General features: G+C 41.0%; 1 protein-coding gene across 1 annotated transcript in view; it reads left to right on the top strand.

Moving 5' to 3' along the window:
• The window catches only part of LOC120937808 (SLX4 interacting protein), a 264585-nt gene extending 254767 nt beyond the window's left edge, over positions 1 to 9818 (top strand). The window contains exons 8-9 of the mRNA XM_040351308.1: positions 8117 to 8223; positions 8965 to 9818. Of these exons, the coding sequence (XP_040207242.1) occupies positions 8117 to 8223; positions 8965 to 9598 (741 nt within the window). The 3' untranslated portion in view covers positions 9599 to 9818. The remainder of the gene's footprint in view (positions 1 to 8116; positions 8224 to 8964) is intronic.
• The last annotated feature ends 8972 nt before the right edge of the window (positions 9819 to 18790 follow it).

The raw sequence follows: 18790 nt of genomic DNA, 5'->3' as shown, positions 1-18790 counted from the left end.
CGCAATCTCTGCTCTAATTCATCCCAAAGGTGTTCTATCGGTTTGAGGTGAGGACTCTGTGCAGACCAGTCAAGTTCCTTCACAACCAAACTAGCTCATCCATGTCTTTCTGGACCTTGCTTTGTGCACTGGTCCAGATCAATTTGGTGGAGGGGAGATTAGGGTGTGGGGCTGTTTTTCAGGGGTTGGACTGGGCCCCTTAGTTCCAATGAAGGGAACTCTTAAGGTGTCAGCATACCAAGACATTTTGGACAATTTCATGTTTCCAACTTTGGGGGAACAGTTTTGGGATGGCCCCTTCCTGTTATAACATGACTGCACACCAGTGCAAAAAGCATGGTCCATAAAGACATGGATGAGCAAGTTTGGGGTGGAGGAACTTGACTGGCCTGCACAGAGTCCTGACCTCAACCTGATAGAACACCTTTGGGATGAATTAGAGCGGAGACTGCAAGCCAGGCCTTCTCATCCACATTAGTGCCTGATTCACAAAGGCGCTTTTGGAAAATGGTCAAACATTCCCATAGACACACTCCTAAACCTTGTGGACAGCTTTCCAAAAAGAGTTGAAGCTTTTATAGCTGCAAAGGGTGGGCCAACTCAATATTGAACCCTACGGACTAAGACTGGGATGCCATTAAGGTTCATGTGCATGTAAAGACAGGTGTCCCAATACTTTTGACAATATCGTGCATCAAGTGTTTATTTGTTAACAAAAAAATGATTTAGTATAAAAATATAAAGAACTGTTACAAGATCTGTTACAAGATACAATAAAATTAAAACACATTAGTTTCCTTTAAACAGAATAAAGTATGTTTTTTTTTGTTTTATTAAAATATATGTAAGCATATAAAACTTGTGTTTAATTTTAGCATACAAATTGTATTTAGTAGAAAAAAAAAGTCAAAAAAAGTGATGTGCCCTTTAGGTGACACAATAAAAACCGCTGCTTTTTCTATTCTACTTATCCATTCCTGCTAAAACCACAAGCCAGAGTCAAAGTCGTGCTATCCCACAACTCTAAATACCTGTACATGTACCAAACCCACGTTATTATCTGGTCTGTCCTTTTTAGATCTCCCCTTCCTTTATTGTATGTAATCCAGGTGTTAGCAATACAGAGATACTGGCAATAAATGTAAGTAGAGACATTTTTTTGAGGTATTGTCATATGGACGTTAGAGAGGATTTGCTTTGAAAAAGCATTGAGAACCTAAAAGCTTTATTTGACTTATCTTTTACGTAAATAGTGACGTGGCACAAACTAATATATCAATTGCATCAATAACTATGCACATGTATGGAGGGTCTGGCTTTTGGGGATTTGAAACTGGACTCTTCATGCATCGAAGGTTTTTTTTTTTTTCAGTTTATATTGTACAAGCACTCTCCAGTAATGCTCTTTCCTAGCATGGACAGAGAACTCTCCTGTGGTATGGAGAAAGAGTGTAGCCAACAACCACAAACCATGATCTTCCAAATGTTAGCCTTGTCTTTTAACTCCAGAGTCTCCAATGTCAAGTGAAAATTTGAGCTGAGTGTGCTGTTAACTGTTCATTAAAACTAATTCCAGGCAGATTAAAAAGATAAAAAAAAAAAATTAAAGGCTAAGCTCACCTTTAAGGCCCCGTACACACGGACGGACTGTCCGATGAAAAAGGTCCGTCGGACCGTTTTCATCGGACAGTCCTCTGCCGTATTTCTGTTTTATGGTTGTACACACCATCAAACAGAAATCCGCGCGGACACTATACGCGGTGACGTGGCCGCGCCGTCGCCGCGACGATTACGCGGCGACGTGCGCGGCCCTGGAAGGTCAATGCTTCCACGCATGCGCCGAACCACTTCGACGCATGCGAGGGGTTTGGGCCGAGCGGACATGTCCGGTGAGTCTGTACAGACGACCGAACATGTCCGACGGACAGGCTTCCAGCGGACATGTTTCTTAGCATGCTAAGAAACATTTGTCCACTGGAAACTGTCCGATCCGCCGGACAATTGTCCGGTCGGCCGTACACATGACCGAACATGTCTGCTGAAACTGGTCCGTCGGACCAGTTTCAGCAGACATGTTCGGTCGTGTGTACGGGGCCTAAGAAAAAATTTGAATAAATTCACATATGTTTGCAGGTAAACATTGCACCTACGAGTGCAGGTACAATATTGAGCTCCTACAAATGCTCTGCCAAGCTCGGTATGGGCTTTCAGTTAGAGACCTGAGCTGGAGGAAGTGTCAATTGACTGAGCGCACTAATGGTATCATGATAATTACAAGTTTGTGTGCCTTGGTGGCAGACAGGACTTGCAGTTTATTTATTCACAGATCTCTGTGAATAAATGACTCGGTCTTGTGTGTGTGCTAAACGTGGAGTTAGCTTTTAATGCAACTCTATATTTAATAATATATACATTTATTGTATTTTTTTGATTCAAGCAAGGGGGTAAGTGTCTGAATTTGGCTTGGTATCAGCAGCTTTTATTCCCCTATATAGCAGAACTCAGGGTTGGAGAAGTAGGCTGAGGAGTCTATCAGCTGTGCTGCAGTGCTCATGTGTTAACAAGGAACATGATGGTATGACAAGTGGGCAGAGTGACAGAGATAAACTCAGAGGGTAGAGCAGGGCAGGGAGCAAATCAGTTGTGATGCAATGCTCATGTGCAAGCAAGGAACATTTTAGAAAAGCCGGGTGACTGAAAGATGGAGCTCATCAGCCTGCTGCTTCCCTTTTCACTGTCCAATCACTCTTAGGGGAGAGAGAAGACCTGTAAGGCCGCGTACACACGATCGGTTAAACTGATGAGAACGGTCTGATTGACCGTTTTCATCGGTCCAAACCGATCGTGTGTGGGCGCCATCAGTTATTTATCCATCAGTTAAAAAAAAGCCAACTTGTTTTAAATTTAACCGATGGATTCCTAACCGATAGAAAAAAAACGATCGTTAGTAGGCACGACCATCGGTTAAAAATCCACGCATGCTCAGAATCAAGTCGACGCATGCTTGGAAGCATTGAACTTCATTTTTTTCAGCACGTCGTTGTGTTTTACATCACCGCATTCTGACACGATCGTTTTTTTAACCGATGGTGTGTAGGCGCGACTGACCATCAGTCAGCTTCATCGGTTAACCAATGAAAACGGTCCATCAGACCGTTCTCATCGGATGGACCGATCGTGTGTACAGGGCTTAAGTGTCAGTTTACTATAGCAGATTTGCTAGACAGGACTGTGCTGTGCAGTGTTGCCAACCTACCAAATTTAAATTTACTGACACGACACCCAAAATTTACTGGCACAGACAAGTTTTTACTGGCATTTCCGAAAGTTACAAAATTACAGTTTTAAGCGCAAATTTAGGCTACAAACAAGTATACTATGCAATTATTTGATTTAAGGTAGAGATCAAGGCAAAAAACATATTTATTTTATTTTTGATATACGAAGTAAGTAGCTCAGGGAGACGATTAGAATGGGCAGGCACACACATGAAATTGACTCTCACAGTGACATTGACGGCCATGTGCAGCAGTCGCAGTGACAGTCTCTCTCTATTCCAGGTGGTTCCTGCAGTCCACTCAAGTCCAAACAGCACTGACAGTTCCGCTCCCAGCACATGAGGCTCTGGCCAACCCGTTTGGCTCCCTTGCACCATGACATCACACGACACACTCAGGCAGTGCCTCTGCATGACCTGCCCCTCACCGACAACATCAAAACACACTGTAGCAGGCACTCGGGTGGTCTGGAAGCGGAGCATCACAGCCATATTTTTTTTACTGGCAAACTTTACCTGTCACTGGCAGTTACTGGCAGGAGAAAAGTGCCCATTTTATACTGGTGGCCAGTAAAAATACTGACAAGTGGTAATGTAAGTCTCAGGACTGGATATACAGAAATACAAATTCTTTGACATGTAAAACCGCTACCATATATGAATTATATGTATTTAGTTTGTGTATCTAGCTGTGTTTCTGGAGTTCAGCCTTAAAGAGGAACTCCATATATTAATAGGAGTTTGATGATTGAGTTTGGTGATTCAAATCAGGGAGATATCATTTGAAGTAGAATTGCAGGCTACCTCCCAATTAGTCTTAAAAATGCTTGTTCCCTCTCCCTCCTATGCTGACATACCTATGTAATAAACATGTATATACTTACCGATTTTCAGCCCGCTGCTGTCTGGTCACATGATCTCCTGTGTCAGCCAGCGGCGGCTGCAGAAGAGAAAACACTCAACAATGGCTGACAAAACCTGGGAGAGATGGGCACCCATAGGCTTCCTATGGCCCATCCATTGTTGGTGCTCCTTCCTCTGCCCTGCATGTGCCGCTGGCTGACACAGGGGAGCCAGATCACATTACTGGAGCGGGGTGAAAATAGGTATGTATACATCATTGTTACAGAGATTAGTCAGGTGTTAGGAGGAGGAAAGGAGCATTTTTAAGAATAGGTAGGATTTGCCAGGAATTCTACTTTATTTTAGCCAGCTAAAATATTTTATTACTTTTTTTGCAATGTGAGAGATGCTAATTTGCTCATGAAGAACTGCAGGAAAAAGGAATACATATTTGCAATATGTATATTTTTTTTAACTCCCAAAAGATTGGCTATCACAATGCTGACTGTCCAATAAGCAGGCAGATGACAAAGGAGGCTGCAAAGCTGAAACAGGAAGTACTAAGCAGCATGACAAAAGACTGCCTGAACCAAATGGTTATTGGACAGTCAGCATTGTGATGTTGCAAAGTTAGAACAAAAAATACAAGTTATCTCTGCACTGGAACCCAACACGCTGCCCAATATAATGTGCTTGATTTTCTCCATTGTTTACGGCATACACAGGAGATACTAAAGAGTGGCAAGTCAGAGTTGAGACAGGGGTGGCTAGGTGTTGCTGTGACTTGTACAGGAGCAGAGCAGAGCAGAGAAAACTTCCATTTCATAAAGAGGGATTATTTCATTTTTTTCTTTAATGAGGAACACAGCACTTTATAGACCACATTTAGCTTAGTGCTGTGTCCCTTAATGCACATCAAAGAGAAGGGGTTTACGGCAAGTACAAAAAAAATATATTTTTTTTTATAGAAGCAATAAAAAAATAGACAACTACAGTAAACTACTATGTGTAGTAGTCAGTGGCATTGGACTAGTTAATTGCATAACCCAAGATATGCTCATCTTGTGATGTGGCTAGAACAAACATGCTTTGTATCCAGCACAGGTTAAACAGTCATCACGTGATGAGACTGTTGCAATCAAACATTGATTAAATTAGATTTATTAACAGACATTAAAGAATAGTGCATATAAATGAGGTGTTGATGTGTTTTAGGGCTATCCTGCTTTTTTCTTGAGGCTTGCCCTAAGGAAGAAACAGCAACACCTTTTTATTTCTTGAACATGTGGTAAGAAAAGTGATGTTCAGTTGCTTTTGGTTACAGTAGAATACGATTATTATACAAGGCCATGTCTTTTACTTTCAAACCGCAAGCTCCATTTACATATAGGTTAACTCAAACATGCTGTCATTGTTTGGCCGCAAGCAGAGTTTAGAAATGTTAAAGGACGCTTTCATTTATTAGTAATACTAACATAGCCAACACCTGGAATGAAAAACGCTGTACATGAGATCACATAAAACACAATGGAATTGGGAATCCTTTTTTTTTTAGTTAAACCATTTTAGATCACGTTATTATTTATACGCTCTGTGGAGGCAGATGCCACAAGGAAAAACTGTTTGGTAATAGAATATATATGTGAAAAGTTTGAGTGCAGCCTCTTTCTGCTATAGTAAGTGTGATACTGTACACAGGTTATGGAAATAATAGTTCTGACTTGTGTTTCCTGAAGACTACTAGATGTTCAGCAGTTACAAATTGCAAGCATCTTTATGGAATGCATGCTTAGTATATTTCCATGCTACCCCAGGGGGCTCCTAAACACAGTATGCACTGCTATGCATGCTGCATTCTAAACATGGAGCTGGTATGGTACTGCTGTGATCCACTCCTTGTGCCTCCTTATCGGTCAGTGAGGCTGACCATTGTGCTTAGTGGCCAAAAGAATGAACGGCAGGCATGCTTACTGATTGGCTAACACTGCATTTCATATTTAAGGTTTTTGGGGGGCAGTCTGTAAATCCGCTAACCATACATGTGGACACTTTGGGGTGTCTTCTGAATATACAGTTGTGCTCATACGTTTACTGGCAGAATTTTGATTTCTTGGCCATTTTTCAGAGAATATGAATGATAACACAAAAAAATGTCTTTCGCTCATGGTTGGTTTTTGGCTCAAGCCATGTATTGTCAATCAACTGTGTTTACTCTTTTTAAATCATAATCATAACAGAAACTACCCAATTGACCTTGATCAAAAGTTTACTTACTCTGGTGATTTGACCTGATAACATGCACAAGTTGACACAAAGGGGTTTGAGGCTGCGTTCACACTGGTACAACAGGACAGTCGTACCACTTTGGATCCGACCTTGCCCTGTGACTTGAAGTACGAATAGCGTCCGACTTCAATGAATAGGGATCCGACTTTGAACCCCGACAATACCCGGCACTGTGTCTGGTATGAATCTTTAGGGGTAACTCCATGCCAGATTAAAAAAAAACGGCATGGGTTGCCCCTCAAAGCGCATACCAGGCCCTTGGTCTCGTATGAATTTTAAGGGGAACACCCATGCCGAAAAATGGAATGGGGGTCCCCCCAAAATCCATACCAGACCCTTATCCGAATGGGGGGTGGGGTTGAATGGGGGGTGGGTGCTTTGGGGCAGGGGAGCTGCACCCCCCACCCCAAAGCACCTTGTGCCCATGTTGATTAGGACTAGGGCCTTTTCCCAACAACCCTGGCCATTGGTTGCCGGGGTCTGCGGGCGGGAAACTTATTGGAATCTGGGAGCCCCCTTTAACAAGGGGGCCCCCAGATCCCGACCCCCCACCCTATGTGAATGAGTATGGAGTTCATTGTACCCCTACCCTTTAACCTAAAAAAAAAGTGTGAAAAATAAAACGCAGTACACAGATTTCTAAAGTTATTTATTAAGGCAGCTCCAGCATCTCTTCCGACTTCTTTTCCTCTCTCTGGCTCTTCTGCCTCCTCCGCTGATGTATTTTGCCTCTACCGATTCTTCTCCCCTCTCCAGGTCATCTCTGCTCTCTCTCCAGTTCTTCTCTCTCTGTCCGCTGTCTTCTGCCTCTGCCAGGTCTTCTCCGCTGTCTTCTCGCTCTGTCAAATGAGAATATAGGATACCCTACATGTTGATAAAATTTTATCATGGGTAATGTTATACAATGCTCAGTTTAGTACATATATAGGGAAAATTTTAGTATCTGTGATTTCTCCTTTATTGAATTGTATTGTTACTGTACTGTCTGCCTTCATGTTGTAAAGTGCTGTGAAAACTTTTGGCACTAGATAAATCTTGTATAATAATAATAATATAGTAGTGCTTGAGAGCAGAGCGTGAAATTCTTATTTTCTGTCCTCTCCTTCTGGTTTTATAGCAGTGAACTTTTCCTATATGCTTTACAGAGTACATAAAACTATTTACACAAGTCCTTAGCCCCTAGGTGAGCTTACTGTGTCATGAGAAGTTCTATAGAAAAACAAACTCTGCATGGCCAGTTTGGATAGAAGCCTTTTGGACTGAGACAGGATTCCAGAGCACCTGGTGAAAATTCCAAAAACAAAAAAAGAACATCCAAACCCTATGCAGATAGTGTCCCTGGTGGTAACTGACCGGCCTTTTCTAGGCTATAGTGCTACCTTGTAGTCCTGACTGTTTAAATAGTAAAGGAAATGCTTGTTGAAGTCCAGTATCATTTTAATCTTCAATCTGGCACATTTAACATTTCACCCCTATTAAACTTGGCATTGTACAGCCAAAGCCCCTTAAGGCCATTCTCTTACCTCACTAGCACTACAACTGGTTTGAAAAATGTCCGCCCCTTGCTGATTTGAACAATGCAGCGAGCAACAGCTGTAAGTCTTGGACGCAGCTCGATGAACTTTCATCTTGTAATATAGAGTTTCCTGGGTCGCTTTCCAAAGCAATGTCTAACTTTATTACTGTTTTGTTGTCTCTGCTTTTCCATAGAAAGAGCCTTCCAGCAGTACATCCGAATATTTTGCTGAACATAGAGAAAGTGGATTAAACAACATATTAGCCACCACAGTGAAGGAGCAGGCCGTGCTGAGAAACATGTAAGTTCCTTTCTAAGGTGACGATATCATGAGGTGATAGTGATGTCTGAATCTTACAGTCTGAGGCGCTGTGGAAATGCTTGCCAGATAATTCTGTGTGGAATTGCTCCTAAAAGCTGCATTGTGTCAGAAGGAAGCAAATCGGGGACAGCTGCTCTTAGGTGATGTCATGTTTTCCCCATCACATTTATTTGACGCAGCTCATTTGCATACCTCCGGCGTTCAGGACGTTCGAACGTTTGGCATGTGACAAACGCGTTTGCTAAAGTAGATTGATGATATGCTGTTTTAGGCCTCTAGCGATTCAGGACTCCGTTTACATGTACGCTGTAAAAATCATGGCACTGGCGAAACAGTGTATTGAGTAATATCATTAAGTGCCTTGGGATGCATTCCTTAAAAAGCCCTATTTGTGCTATAATATTTTATTCAGCCTCTACTGAAATACGATCCGAGTATGCAATATTGACCTTAACATCTGTAACAAATTTAGAGAGTACAATGTGAACTTCTCCATGGCAGAGTGAGTAAATATGTATGTATGTATATCCCTGCATGTCGAGGGAAAACCAAGATAATAAAGCATGATGCGATTCCCCTGCAAACAATGTTGCTTGTCATGGTGATGTATGTATGGCAGTTTTGTTATGCTACACAGGAAGAGCGTTTAGCGAGCCTATTTAAGTTTAACTAATGAATTACATAAGCGGTGAGAACAAACTTTTTTTACTTTTATTGTAGAGTAAAGAAGACTAAAGCTGTGAAGGATGCTGACTGTGGATTCGGCAGCGATTTGATAGTTTGTCCTCGCCTTGGGCTAGCCGGCCCTGACAAAGGAAACCAGACTACCACCCCCCCATCTGAACTAGCGTGTAGGAGTGGGGAACAAGCTAAGCATTGCATAAATACACCCCATAACAGCTTGGAGCTTCCTGATTCTGAAGTGGAAAATGAGGTTAATCGCAGACAGCCTTGTGGAAGTAGCAGCCAGCACAAATCCCAATCTGCAGAGTGGTTACAGGCACAAGACCTGACCAAGACTCTTTCCTGGATCTGTGAGTCAGCACTGCCAGAAGATAAACAAACTCTCCGAACAAGCATTATGCAACACAAGAGGAGACGACACAGCTCGGAAGAAAAAAACGAAGTAGCTTCTAAGAAAGCAGATTCTAGGGACAATATTGTTTTAAGCCAGGCTGATACAGACCCAGAAGCCACAGAAAATATGCCTTTAGCTTTAAGGATCCTAAACTATCAAAAGCCTTTAACAGCCAAAGTTAGCCCAGAGGCTCCTATGGAAGAACAATGTAAACCCAGTGGAAAGCCTGAAAATTTGCCATCCAATAAGTTAAAACGTCAAAGGATTAAAAAGTAAATTGGTTTATTGCAGATTTTAACATTAGCCCACATTTAAAGCTGAACTCCAGCTTTTGATACAGTTTACATAGCTTGGCCCAAACAAACTATGTTCTCACTAACATGAGGCTGCTGAATGTGCTGTATAAACGGTATGTAGCTGAAGCTACATACAGCATACAGCACTGTGTTCCGGGTTCGAGCTGAGACCTTCCTGTCTCATACTCAGAACATAATAGGCCCCGTACACACGGCCGAGGAACTCGACGTGCCAAACACATTGAGTTCCTCGGCCAGTTCAGCCCTGAAGCCGCCGAGGAGCTCGGCGGGCCGAGAGCTCCCATAGAACAACGAGAAAATAGAGAACATGTTCTCTATTTTCTCGACGAGTTCCTCGGCGGCTCCATCGGGCCGAAAGTGTACACACGACAGAGTTTCTCGGCAGAATCCGGCTCTGACCGAGTTTCTCGCCGAATTCTGCCGAGAAACTCTGTCGTGTGTACGGGGCCATAGAGTTTATCTGATCATTTCTCAGCCATTTAGAGAAAGCAGTATATTCTAGCAATGAATACAAAGCTTCCTCTGATTGGGCTGAGTCAGAGAGATGGGTTGATGATGTCACAACCTCTGATTCAGCCAATCGGAGGAAGCTCTGTATTCATTGCTAGAATACATTGCTTTCTCTGAATGACGAAGGGCCAATCAGATAGACTCTATTGTGTTCCAGGTATGAGACAGGAAGGTTTTGGCTCAATCCCAGAACACTGTGCTATATGTAGCCTCAGCTAGATACAGTTTATACAGCACATCCAGCAGCCTCACATGTTAGTAAGGGACATAGTTAGTTTGGGCCAGCTTGGCTTGTAAAGTGTATCAAAAGCTTGAGTTCATCTTTAAACAAATGTCTGTGTTAAAGGGGTTGTAAAGGTTCATTTTTTATTTTCTAAATAGGTTCCTTTAAGCTAGTGCATTGTTGGTTCACTTACATTTTCCTTTGATTTCCCTTCTAAATGTTTTTTTTCTTTGTCTGAATTTCTCACTTCCTGTTCCTTCTCAGAACGCCTGCCAGAACAGCTTACTGAGGAGGAACGGGAAGTGAGAAATTCAGATAAAGAAAACAAAGAAAAACATTTTTAGAAGGGAAATCGAAGGAAAGGGTTAGTGAACCAACAATGCACTAGCTTAAAGGAACCTATTTAGAAAATAAAAAACTAACCTTTACAATCCCTTTTAACCCTAGCAAAAAAATCTGCTTTTTTGTTATAAAATTTTAAGTAATAAAATTGTGGTTGGGATTGCAATGGTTGCTCTGGTGCAAAGACAGTTCTTTTCTTCAGAAATGTGGAAGATCCTCTATCAGAGGGAGGCCAACAATGAACTTTTGTTTTTCAGTTCTAAGTAGGTATTGGTATGTTGAATCCACTGCCAATAAGGTTATACATTAGAGACTTCAGTAGTTTGTGCCTTTGACTTTACTACAAGTAGTTGTTACTCTGTGGACCACCAAATTTATATTTTAGAGAATTGGGGAATATAACATTGCCATCTGGCTTTGTATTGGCCATGACAACTGTGAAAACCTAGGAACTGCGGTGGAGAGAGCTCAAAATGTAAAAAAAAAACTAAAGCCAACTTATGGTTTAGCTTGCCAAAAGCCAGAAAAAGCTTCTTTCTTGATGGAGGCAATCTTTAAAACTATGATTACATACAAAACCTTTTCTGATAACTGAACAGTTTTTACTAGTAATAAATGTGTTGTACAATTCTTATCACAAACAACACACAAGCACATTTCCAAAGCACATAGCTACTGTATAGAGCTTTGTGCTTAAATGTAGACACTCATATGCTTGGCTTTTAGTTGGCTCTCCCGCGCAGCCTTCATAGCACATTGATCATATGAAATATGGACTGGGAACTGATCCCTACAACATAAGCGATTAAGAGGAACAAGCTGTTTCTAGTGGCTTGTGTGGAAACAAACCATGCACCAGAAATCCATGCTGAATCCAAACCAAGCAATAAATATTTCTCAGCATTCCTAAATGTATGTATTACTTTTCTCAAAAATGTAGGCAACACATTATACATTTTTGTTCTTTAAGTTGCGTGCCACTAGGACTGTAGTATTCTAGTGATGATATGCAAATAGCCTGCGTGGTCCCCCCTCAGGTATGTTTCACAGACAAAAGTTTAAATAACTGAGCTTACATGTTTCTCTATTAAAGGGGATTAACAAAAGAACTAGAAATCCTATATGTACCGGACCCCTTTATATGTTATTAAAGGACCCACCCTTCTGATTCCCAGTGCTTTAGTGTTAGATCTACAGCTATGTCCCCTTCACACCTGGCTGTCCCTTTTGGTATGAGAGGTCTGCCAACACACTTCAATGGACCAATTAGAGTACATGCACTTTATTATCCAACACACCGCAACTTACTATTATGCACTGCATGTTTAATGTGGTTTGCCGTTGTGCATTGTACAATAGCAGCTATCGTACAGTTTCATTCATTCAATGGATGAAACGACACCTCAAATAGAGCTGTGTGTTTCGGTAACCCAAGCAATAGTAATAGTCTGAATGGATGATTAGAGACTTTATTTGCAGCATCACTTACTAATGTAATGATTTCATTGAATGATGGCTTTTTGCAATCACCATAGAGATTCACTGCACATTAGGATGTTTGTCTGATGGGGCTGCTGTATTTCCCTGAACTAGCTTCAATCCACCAGGAAATGTAAACACTAGTGGGATGGAGATCTTACTGATTATTATGGGGGTGCTGGAGATAGAGACTACTTTGTTATCAATCAAGGGTTTATGTTTTTCTTGAAAATCACAATGAAAAGGCTATAGGTCTATATTGAGTTTCTTTGTAAGTCACATATTTCCCTGTCTTCTAGTTAACGTGCATCTTTAAACTAATGCGAGTTATCCCTTATTATCAATGTATGAGGGTTCTTCAAAAGATTTCTGTAATTTTTTTTTTGTGTGGAAACTTTTTGAAGACCCCTCGTACATTGACCAGTTAAGTACTTGTTCATATGGATATTTTTTTCTCAATGATGAGCAGGTCGATCCTCAACAGTTTTTGATACTCATGGCAATTTTTACATACAATTCTGGTTTATATATTGTATAGTGTCGAGAAGCTCTATGTGTTTCTTGATGTTTGTTCTTTTTGTAACTGTTTTTAATAAAGTTCTGTTTGCATGGTTTTATGTGATCTCTGGCACATATGCTTACATGCACTAAACGATAGTCCCTTTGTTTGTTTTGAGTTTTAAAAGCAGCTGAAAAGGGTCTATTTTATGGCAGAACTACACTGTATCTGAGTACCACAAACCAAAAAAGCAATTTGATTCATTTTTAACATTCATAGCAAATTCACCAATCCATCCATATCTCCATTCTTTATTTTGCAGAGAAATTACTTTGAAAAACTGCCCCCTAGTATTTATGGCCGTGGCCATCTTGAGTAAGGGCAGATGATTTATGTAGCATTTACTTCCTGAAATTCGTCTTCCCTTAGCTCAGGCATTCAGGCATGTGGATGTACTTAAAATACAAAATGGTGAAGCACTAAAATGTACTAAAAATGCATAGGGATAATGACTAGCTGCTATAGAACACATCATAGAATGTCCCGGGTTGTGAAGATTGAAAGCCAAGGATGATGCAAATGAAGTGAGAGATGATACTGCTCTAAAAACTGCTGATCCCTTGGCTTTGCTTCCGTCCCACTAAACCAAAAAGGTGCTGGCTATGCACAGGTGCATTAGATAGAAGATAATCCTGGACTGCCGCACTCCTTAAAACAATGTCTTTATTGTACAAATAAAATCCAAAAAACAACCATAGCGATGCAGTCACATTGAAGTGAACAACAGGAAAAAGGTTGCTGACATGTTTCACATCATGTGATGCTTACTCGTAGCTAGTGAACAATGACCACCTTTTTCCTGTTGTTCACTTCATTTTGACTGCATCGCTTTGGTTGTTTCTTGGATTTTATTTGTACAATAAAGACATTGTTTTAAGGAGTGCGGCAGTCCAGGATCTTCTTCTATCCAATGATGCAAGGCACCAACAGATAAAAGTAAACTCCTCAATAGTGATCAGGATGCTCAAGACAATTGTAATTATTGCGCATACTTTCCTGTGCATCCACCACCGTAGATACAGGCCACTCACCTTAATCTGTGGACCTCTGAATTAACAGAAAGGTCATTCAAGCAGTCCCCACTGGGGCAATCGTAAGATGAAAAGCTGACCCTTAGCCAATCCAATGATCGAAATCCAGCCTCAATAGTGCAGCATGGTTCATGTAAAATCAATGAGACATATATAGAGCTCTCCGTTTAACTAAAACCACCTTTTATTAAAAATAAAAATGCTACTTCCAAACATAGCACTGAGACCCCAGTGCTAGGATGCGAGGCATGTAACAGAACATTACAACATGTAGAACCAGGAAGGTGGCTGTAGTGACGTCACAGAGCCATCACACTTATGTAGTAATGGTTCATGTAAAATCAATGAGACATATATATTGCTCTTTGTTTTAACTAAAACCGCCTTTTATTAAAAAAAAAATGCTACTTACAAACATAAGTGGGTGTACTTACCCAAGAAAACGTTTCCTCCCCTCCTGGAGACTTCTGGGATGTATGACATAATTTGCCTAGGCCTGGAAACCAGGAAATAACTTAAGAAATGTAAAATAAAAAGTTAAAAACAAGTAAATATGATATATTTTACTGTCTATTTACCAATGCTAGCAGTATAAGGATAAAAAATAGTCAATGTTACTTGAGAGAGTGAAATTCTGCTTTAAGTTCTGAATATCTTAATTGATCTGAATAAAGACTATAAAATGTCATTCAAGGACAAATATTGAAGTTGTCCTGTTAATTGCTGTCTGACTGCTGGCAGACTGTGTGGTTTGCCTAATGGTACAGCACGCCACAAACTTACCTCAAATCAAGAAAAGTTGCTACATCCGTATAAATATGCTTGGATAATAAATATGCATGGGTACAAACATTTCTAAGGCACACTGACATAATTAGACAATTACAATTTGAAACAGGATGTGACCTTTTGGAATATATCAGCTTCACTTTGTTTTTTCTTTTTTCTTTTTGTAATGCTTGTTTTCTGTAGAGAGATTTATGTAAATAATGCAATCACAACATTTAAGTAAAAAATATAATTATAGCTTATGCATACCAATATGCATTTTTTTGGTTTTACCTTGGTTATACTGATTACTGGTATTGATGTGTATACAATACTGGGAAAATTAAACAGCTAAAGCGAAAATGGTAACCACTCATTTCATTTTATACCTGGAAAAAATGTAGTTGCATGACGGAAGGGCTGTCCAAGGAACAATACAATGCAAAACGTTTTCCAGCATATTTACCAGCTAGTTGTTACATTAACAAAGTGTAAACTGTTGGTCACCCTGCTTCTGTTTTATTTACTCTGTGGACCTGATGCCGCGTACACACGATCATTTTTCGGCTTGTAAAAAGCGACGTTTTTCAGCCTCTAGAAAAAAACAACGTCTTTTCCAACTTCATCATTAAAACAAAGTTGCCCACACACGATCGTTAAAAAAAAAAAGCTCTAGCAAAGCGCGGTGACGTACAACACGTACGACGGCACTATAAAGGGGAAGTTCCACTCGGATGGTGCCACCCTTTGGGCTGCTTTAGCTGATTTTGTGTTGGTAAAAGACGATTTGCATTTTCTGTCTGTTACAACGTGATGAATGTGATTACTCCATTACCAACGCTAGTTTTACCAGAACGAGCGCTCCCGTCTCATAACTTGCTAATGTCGTTTAAGCCCACACATTTTTTACAACCCGAAAAACGACATAGTTTAAAACGTTGTTAAAAAATGCAGCATGTTCTATTTTTTTTTTTTTTGTCGTTTTTCAGAACCCGTAAATGATGTGAAGTCCACACACGATCGTTTTAAATGACATTTTTTTAGAAACGTTGTTTTTTAAATGCCGAAAAATTATCGTGTGTACGTGGCATGAGATTTCATAATTTCCTATACTGCTTCTTGTATATTATACCACCAATTATCAGATCACCTGGAGGCAACTCTGAAATAAGGAAGTATAGCCCTGCCTTCATCAAGATGGCTGTCTCCACTCAGAGACACTGTGAAGAGCAAGGCATGGTAAGTCAATAAGGGGGAAAACAAAATTCTTTGCAGGGAGGCCACAGGTAATAATGGTGGTAACTAGCATTTTTTCCCTTGATTTGCTTTTGTTTGGTCACACCTTTCACAGTTCAGGTTCTCTTTAAAGAGGAAATGGCTGCCTCCAAGATAAACCTCTTCTCAGTTAATATATACAGTGCCTTGAAAAAGCATTCATACCTCTTCCACATTTGTCATGTTACAACCAAAAAGGTAAATGTATTTTATTGGGATTTTATGTGATAAAAGGAAAATTAAAAATGGTTTTAATTTTTTTTTTTACAAATAAATATCTGAAAAGTGTGGCGTGCATTTGTATTCAGCCCCCTTTTACTCTGATACTCTTATTTAAAATCTAGTGGAAGCAATGGCCTTCAGAAGTCACCTAATTAGTAAATCGAGTCCACCTGTGGGTAATTTATTCTCACTATAAATACAGCTGTTCTGTGAAGCCCTCAGAGGTTTGTTAGAGAACATTCATGAACAAACAGCATCATGAAGACCAAGGAACACACCAGACAGGTCAGGGATAAAGTTGTGGAGAATTTTAAAGCAGGGTTAGGTTATAAAATATATCCCAAACTTTACAAATCTCACGGTGCACTGTTCAATCCATCATCCGGAAATGGAAAGAGCATGGCGCAACTGCAAACCTACCAAGATATGGCCATCCACCTAAACTAACAGGCTGGGCAAGGAGAGCAATCATCAGAGAAGCAGCCAAGAGCCCCATGGTAACTCTGGACAATCTGTCCACAGGACAACTATTAGTTGTGCACACCACAAATCCACAAATGGAAGAGTGGCAAGAAGAATGTCGTTGTTAAAAGAAAGCCATAAGAAGTCCCATTTGCAGTTTTCGAGAAGCAATGTGGGGGACACAGCAAATGTGGAAGAAGGTGCTCTGGTCAGATGAAACCAAAATGTTACTTTTTGGCCTAAAAGCAAAATGTTATGTGTGGTGGAAAGCTAACACTGCACATCACCTTGAACATGACATTGCAGCATCATGTTGTCAGGATGCTTTTCTTCAGCAGGGACAGGGAAGCTGGTCAGAGTTGATGGGAAGATGTATGAAGCCAAATAGAGAGCAATCTTACAAGAAAACCTTTTAGAGTCTGCAAAAGACTTGAGACTGAGGTGGAGGTTCACCTTCCAGCAGGACAACGACCCTAAACATATAGCCAGAGCTACATTGGAATGGTTTAGATCAGGGATCTGCAATTAACGGACCTCCAGCTGTTGCCAAACCACAAGTCCCATCATGCCTCTGCCACTGGGTGTCATGCTTGATGCTGTCAGAGTCTCGCTATGCCTCATGGGACTTGTAGTTTGGCAACAGCTGGAGGTCCGCTAATTGCATATCCCTGGTTTAGATCAAAGCATATTCATGTGTTAGAATGGCCCAGTCAAAGTCCAGACCTAAATCTAATTAAGAATCTGTGGCAAGACTTGAAAATTGCTGTTCACAGACGCTCTCCATCCAGTCTGACAGAGCTTTTGCTATTTTGCAAAGAGGAATAGGCAAAACCTTAACTCTCTAGATGTGCAAAGCTGGTAGAGACATCCCAAAAAGACTTGCAACTGTAAAACCATTTATCATTTTCCTTCCACTTCTCAATTATGTGCCACTTTGTATTGGTCTATCACATAAAATCCCAATAAAATACATTTAGGATTTTGGTTGTAAAATGATAAAATGTAAACAAATCCGTCATCCGAAAATAGAAAGAGAATGGCACATGGCCATCCACCCAAACTGACAGGCAGGACAAGAAGCCAGGTACACACTATTGTGAATTGAATGCCTGTTCTCTGCATCCAATTCGCAATAGCAGGAGACTTTGGTCACCTCTCTATGGAGCTGGTTCACATATCTCTGCTTCAGCTCTGGTGCGAATTTTCTCATGGGTCCTGTGCTTCTTTTGTTCAGTTTCAGGTCCAAATTCAGCCCAAAATTTGGGCTGAAATTGGATCTGAAATAGTAAGCGGGGATGCACCAGACCCCTGCTGTGAAGATGCAAACCCAGCCTTATACGTGATCCGGCTCTTCCAGGTGCATGCGTGCCATCGGCGACTCGCGTGGAAGCCCATCAGTGGATATCACGGACTCGATATAGCAGAGAGGCAGAGCTGTGGTTTGCCTATATAAACAAGGCAGATCTCAGTTCTAACAGGGGGGAAGGCATGGATCCTGTGTCTCTGCAAAGCAGGGACTAGGATCCATGTCTTCCTCTAGGCACCTCCCACTCTGCACTAAAGCACAGACGCACAGTTAACGCTTTGATCACCCCTAAATGTTAAAGGGGTCGTAAACCCTTATGGTTTTTCATCCTAATGCATTCTATACATTAAGGTGAAAAACCTTATGTAGTGCTGCAGCCCCCCAGTGCCCCTGTTTTACTTACCTGAACCCGGTTTTCTTCTCCACTGGGGCGAGAACACCAGCTCTAGCTGGTGTCTTATGTTCTGATTGGATAGAATGATAGCAGTGCAGCCATTGGCTCTGACTGCTATCAATCAAATCCAATGATGCGGGGGGGCAGAGCCAAGTCTTGCTTTCTGTGTCAATAGCAGCAGAAGCAGGACTCAGGGACTGTGTCCACACGGGTGTCCCATAGGAGATCGCTTCTCCGACAGGGCACTCAAAATGGGGAGGAGCTGCTAGCACCACTAAAGGAACCCCAGAAGAGGCGGATCGGGGCCCTTATGTGCAAACCGAACTGCACAGTGGAGGTAAGTATGAGATGTTTGTTATTTAAGAAAAAAAAGATGAAGGTTTAGTAACACTTTAACCTCTATCCTAGCCAGTGTCATTGGCACAGTTACAGTGCATATACTTTAGCACTGATCACTGTATTAGTGTCACTGGTCCCCAAAAAGTGTCAGTATCAGAATGTCGGCCACAATATCGCAGTCCTATTATAAGTCGCTGATCGCCGTCATTACTAGTTAAAAAAATAAATAAATAAAAATATT

The sequence above is a fragment of the Rana temporaria genome, chromosome 4, assembly GCF_905171775.1.
Source record: "Rana temporaria chromosome 4, aRanTem1.1, whole genome shotgun sequence".
NCBI classification, from domain to species: Eukaryota; Metazoa; Chordata; class Amphibia; order Anura; family Ranidae; genus Rana; species Rana temporaria.
The sequence above is the reverse complement of the archived record's forward strand: the minus strand, read 5'-3'. Positions and strand labels throughout refer to the sequence as shown.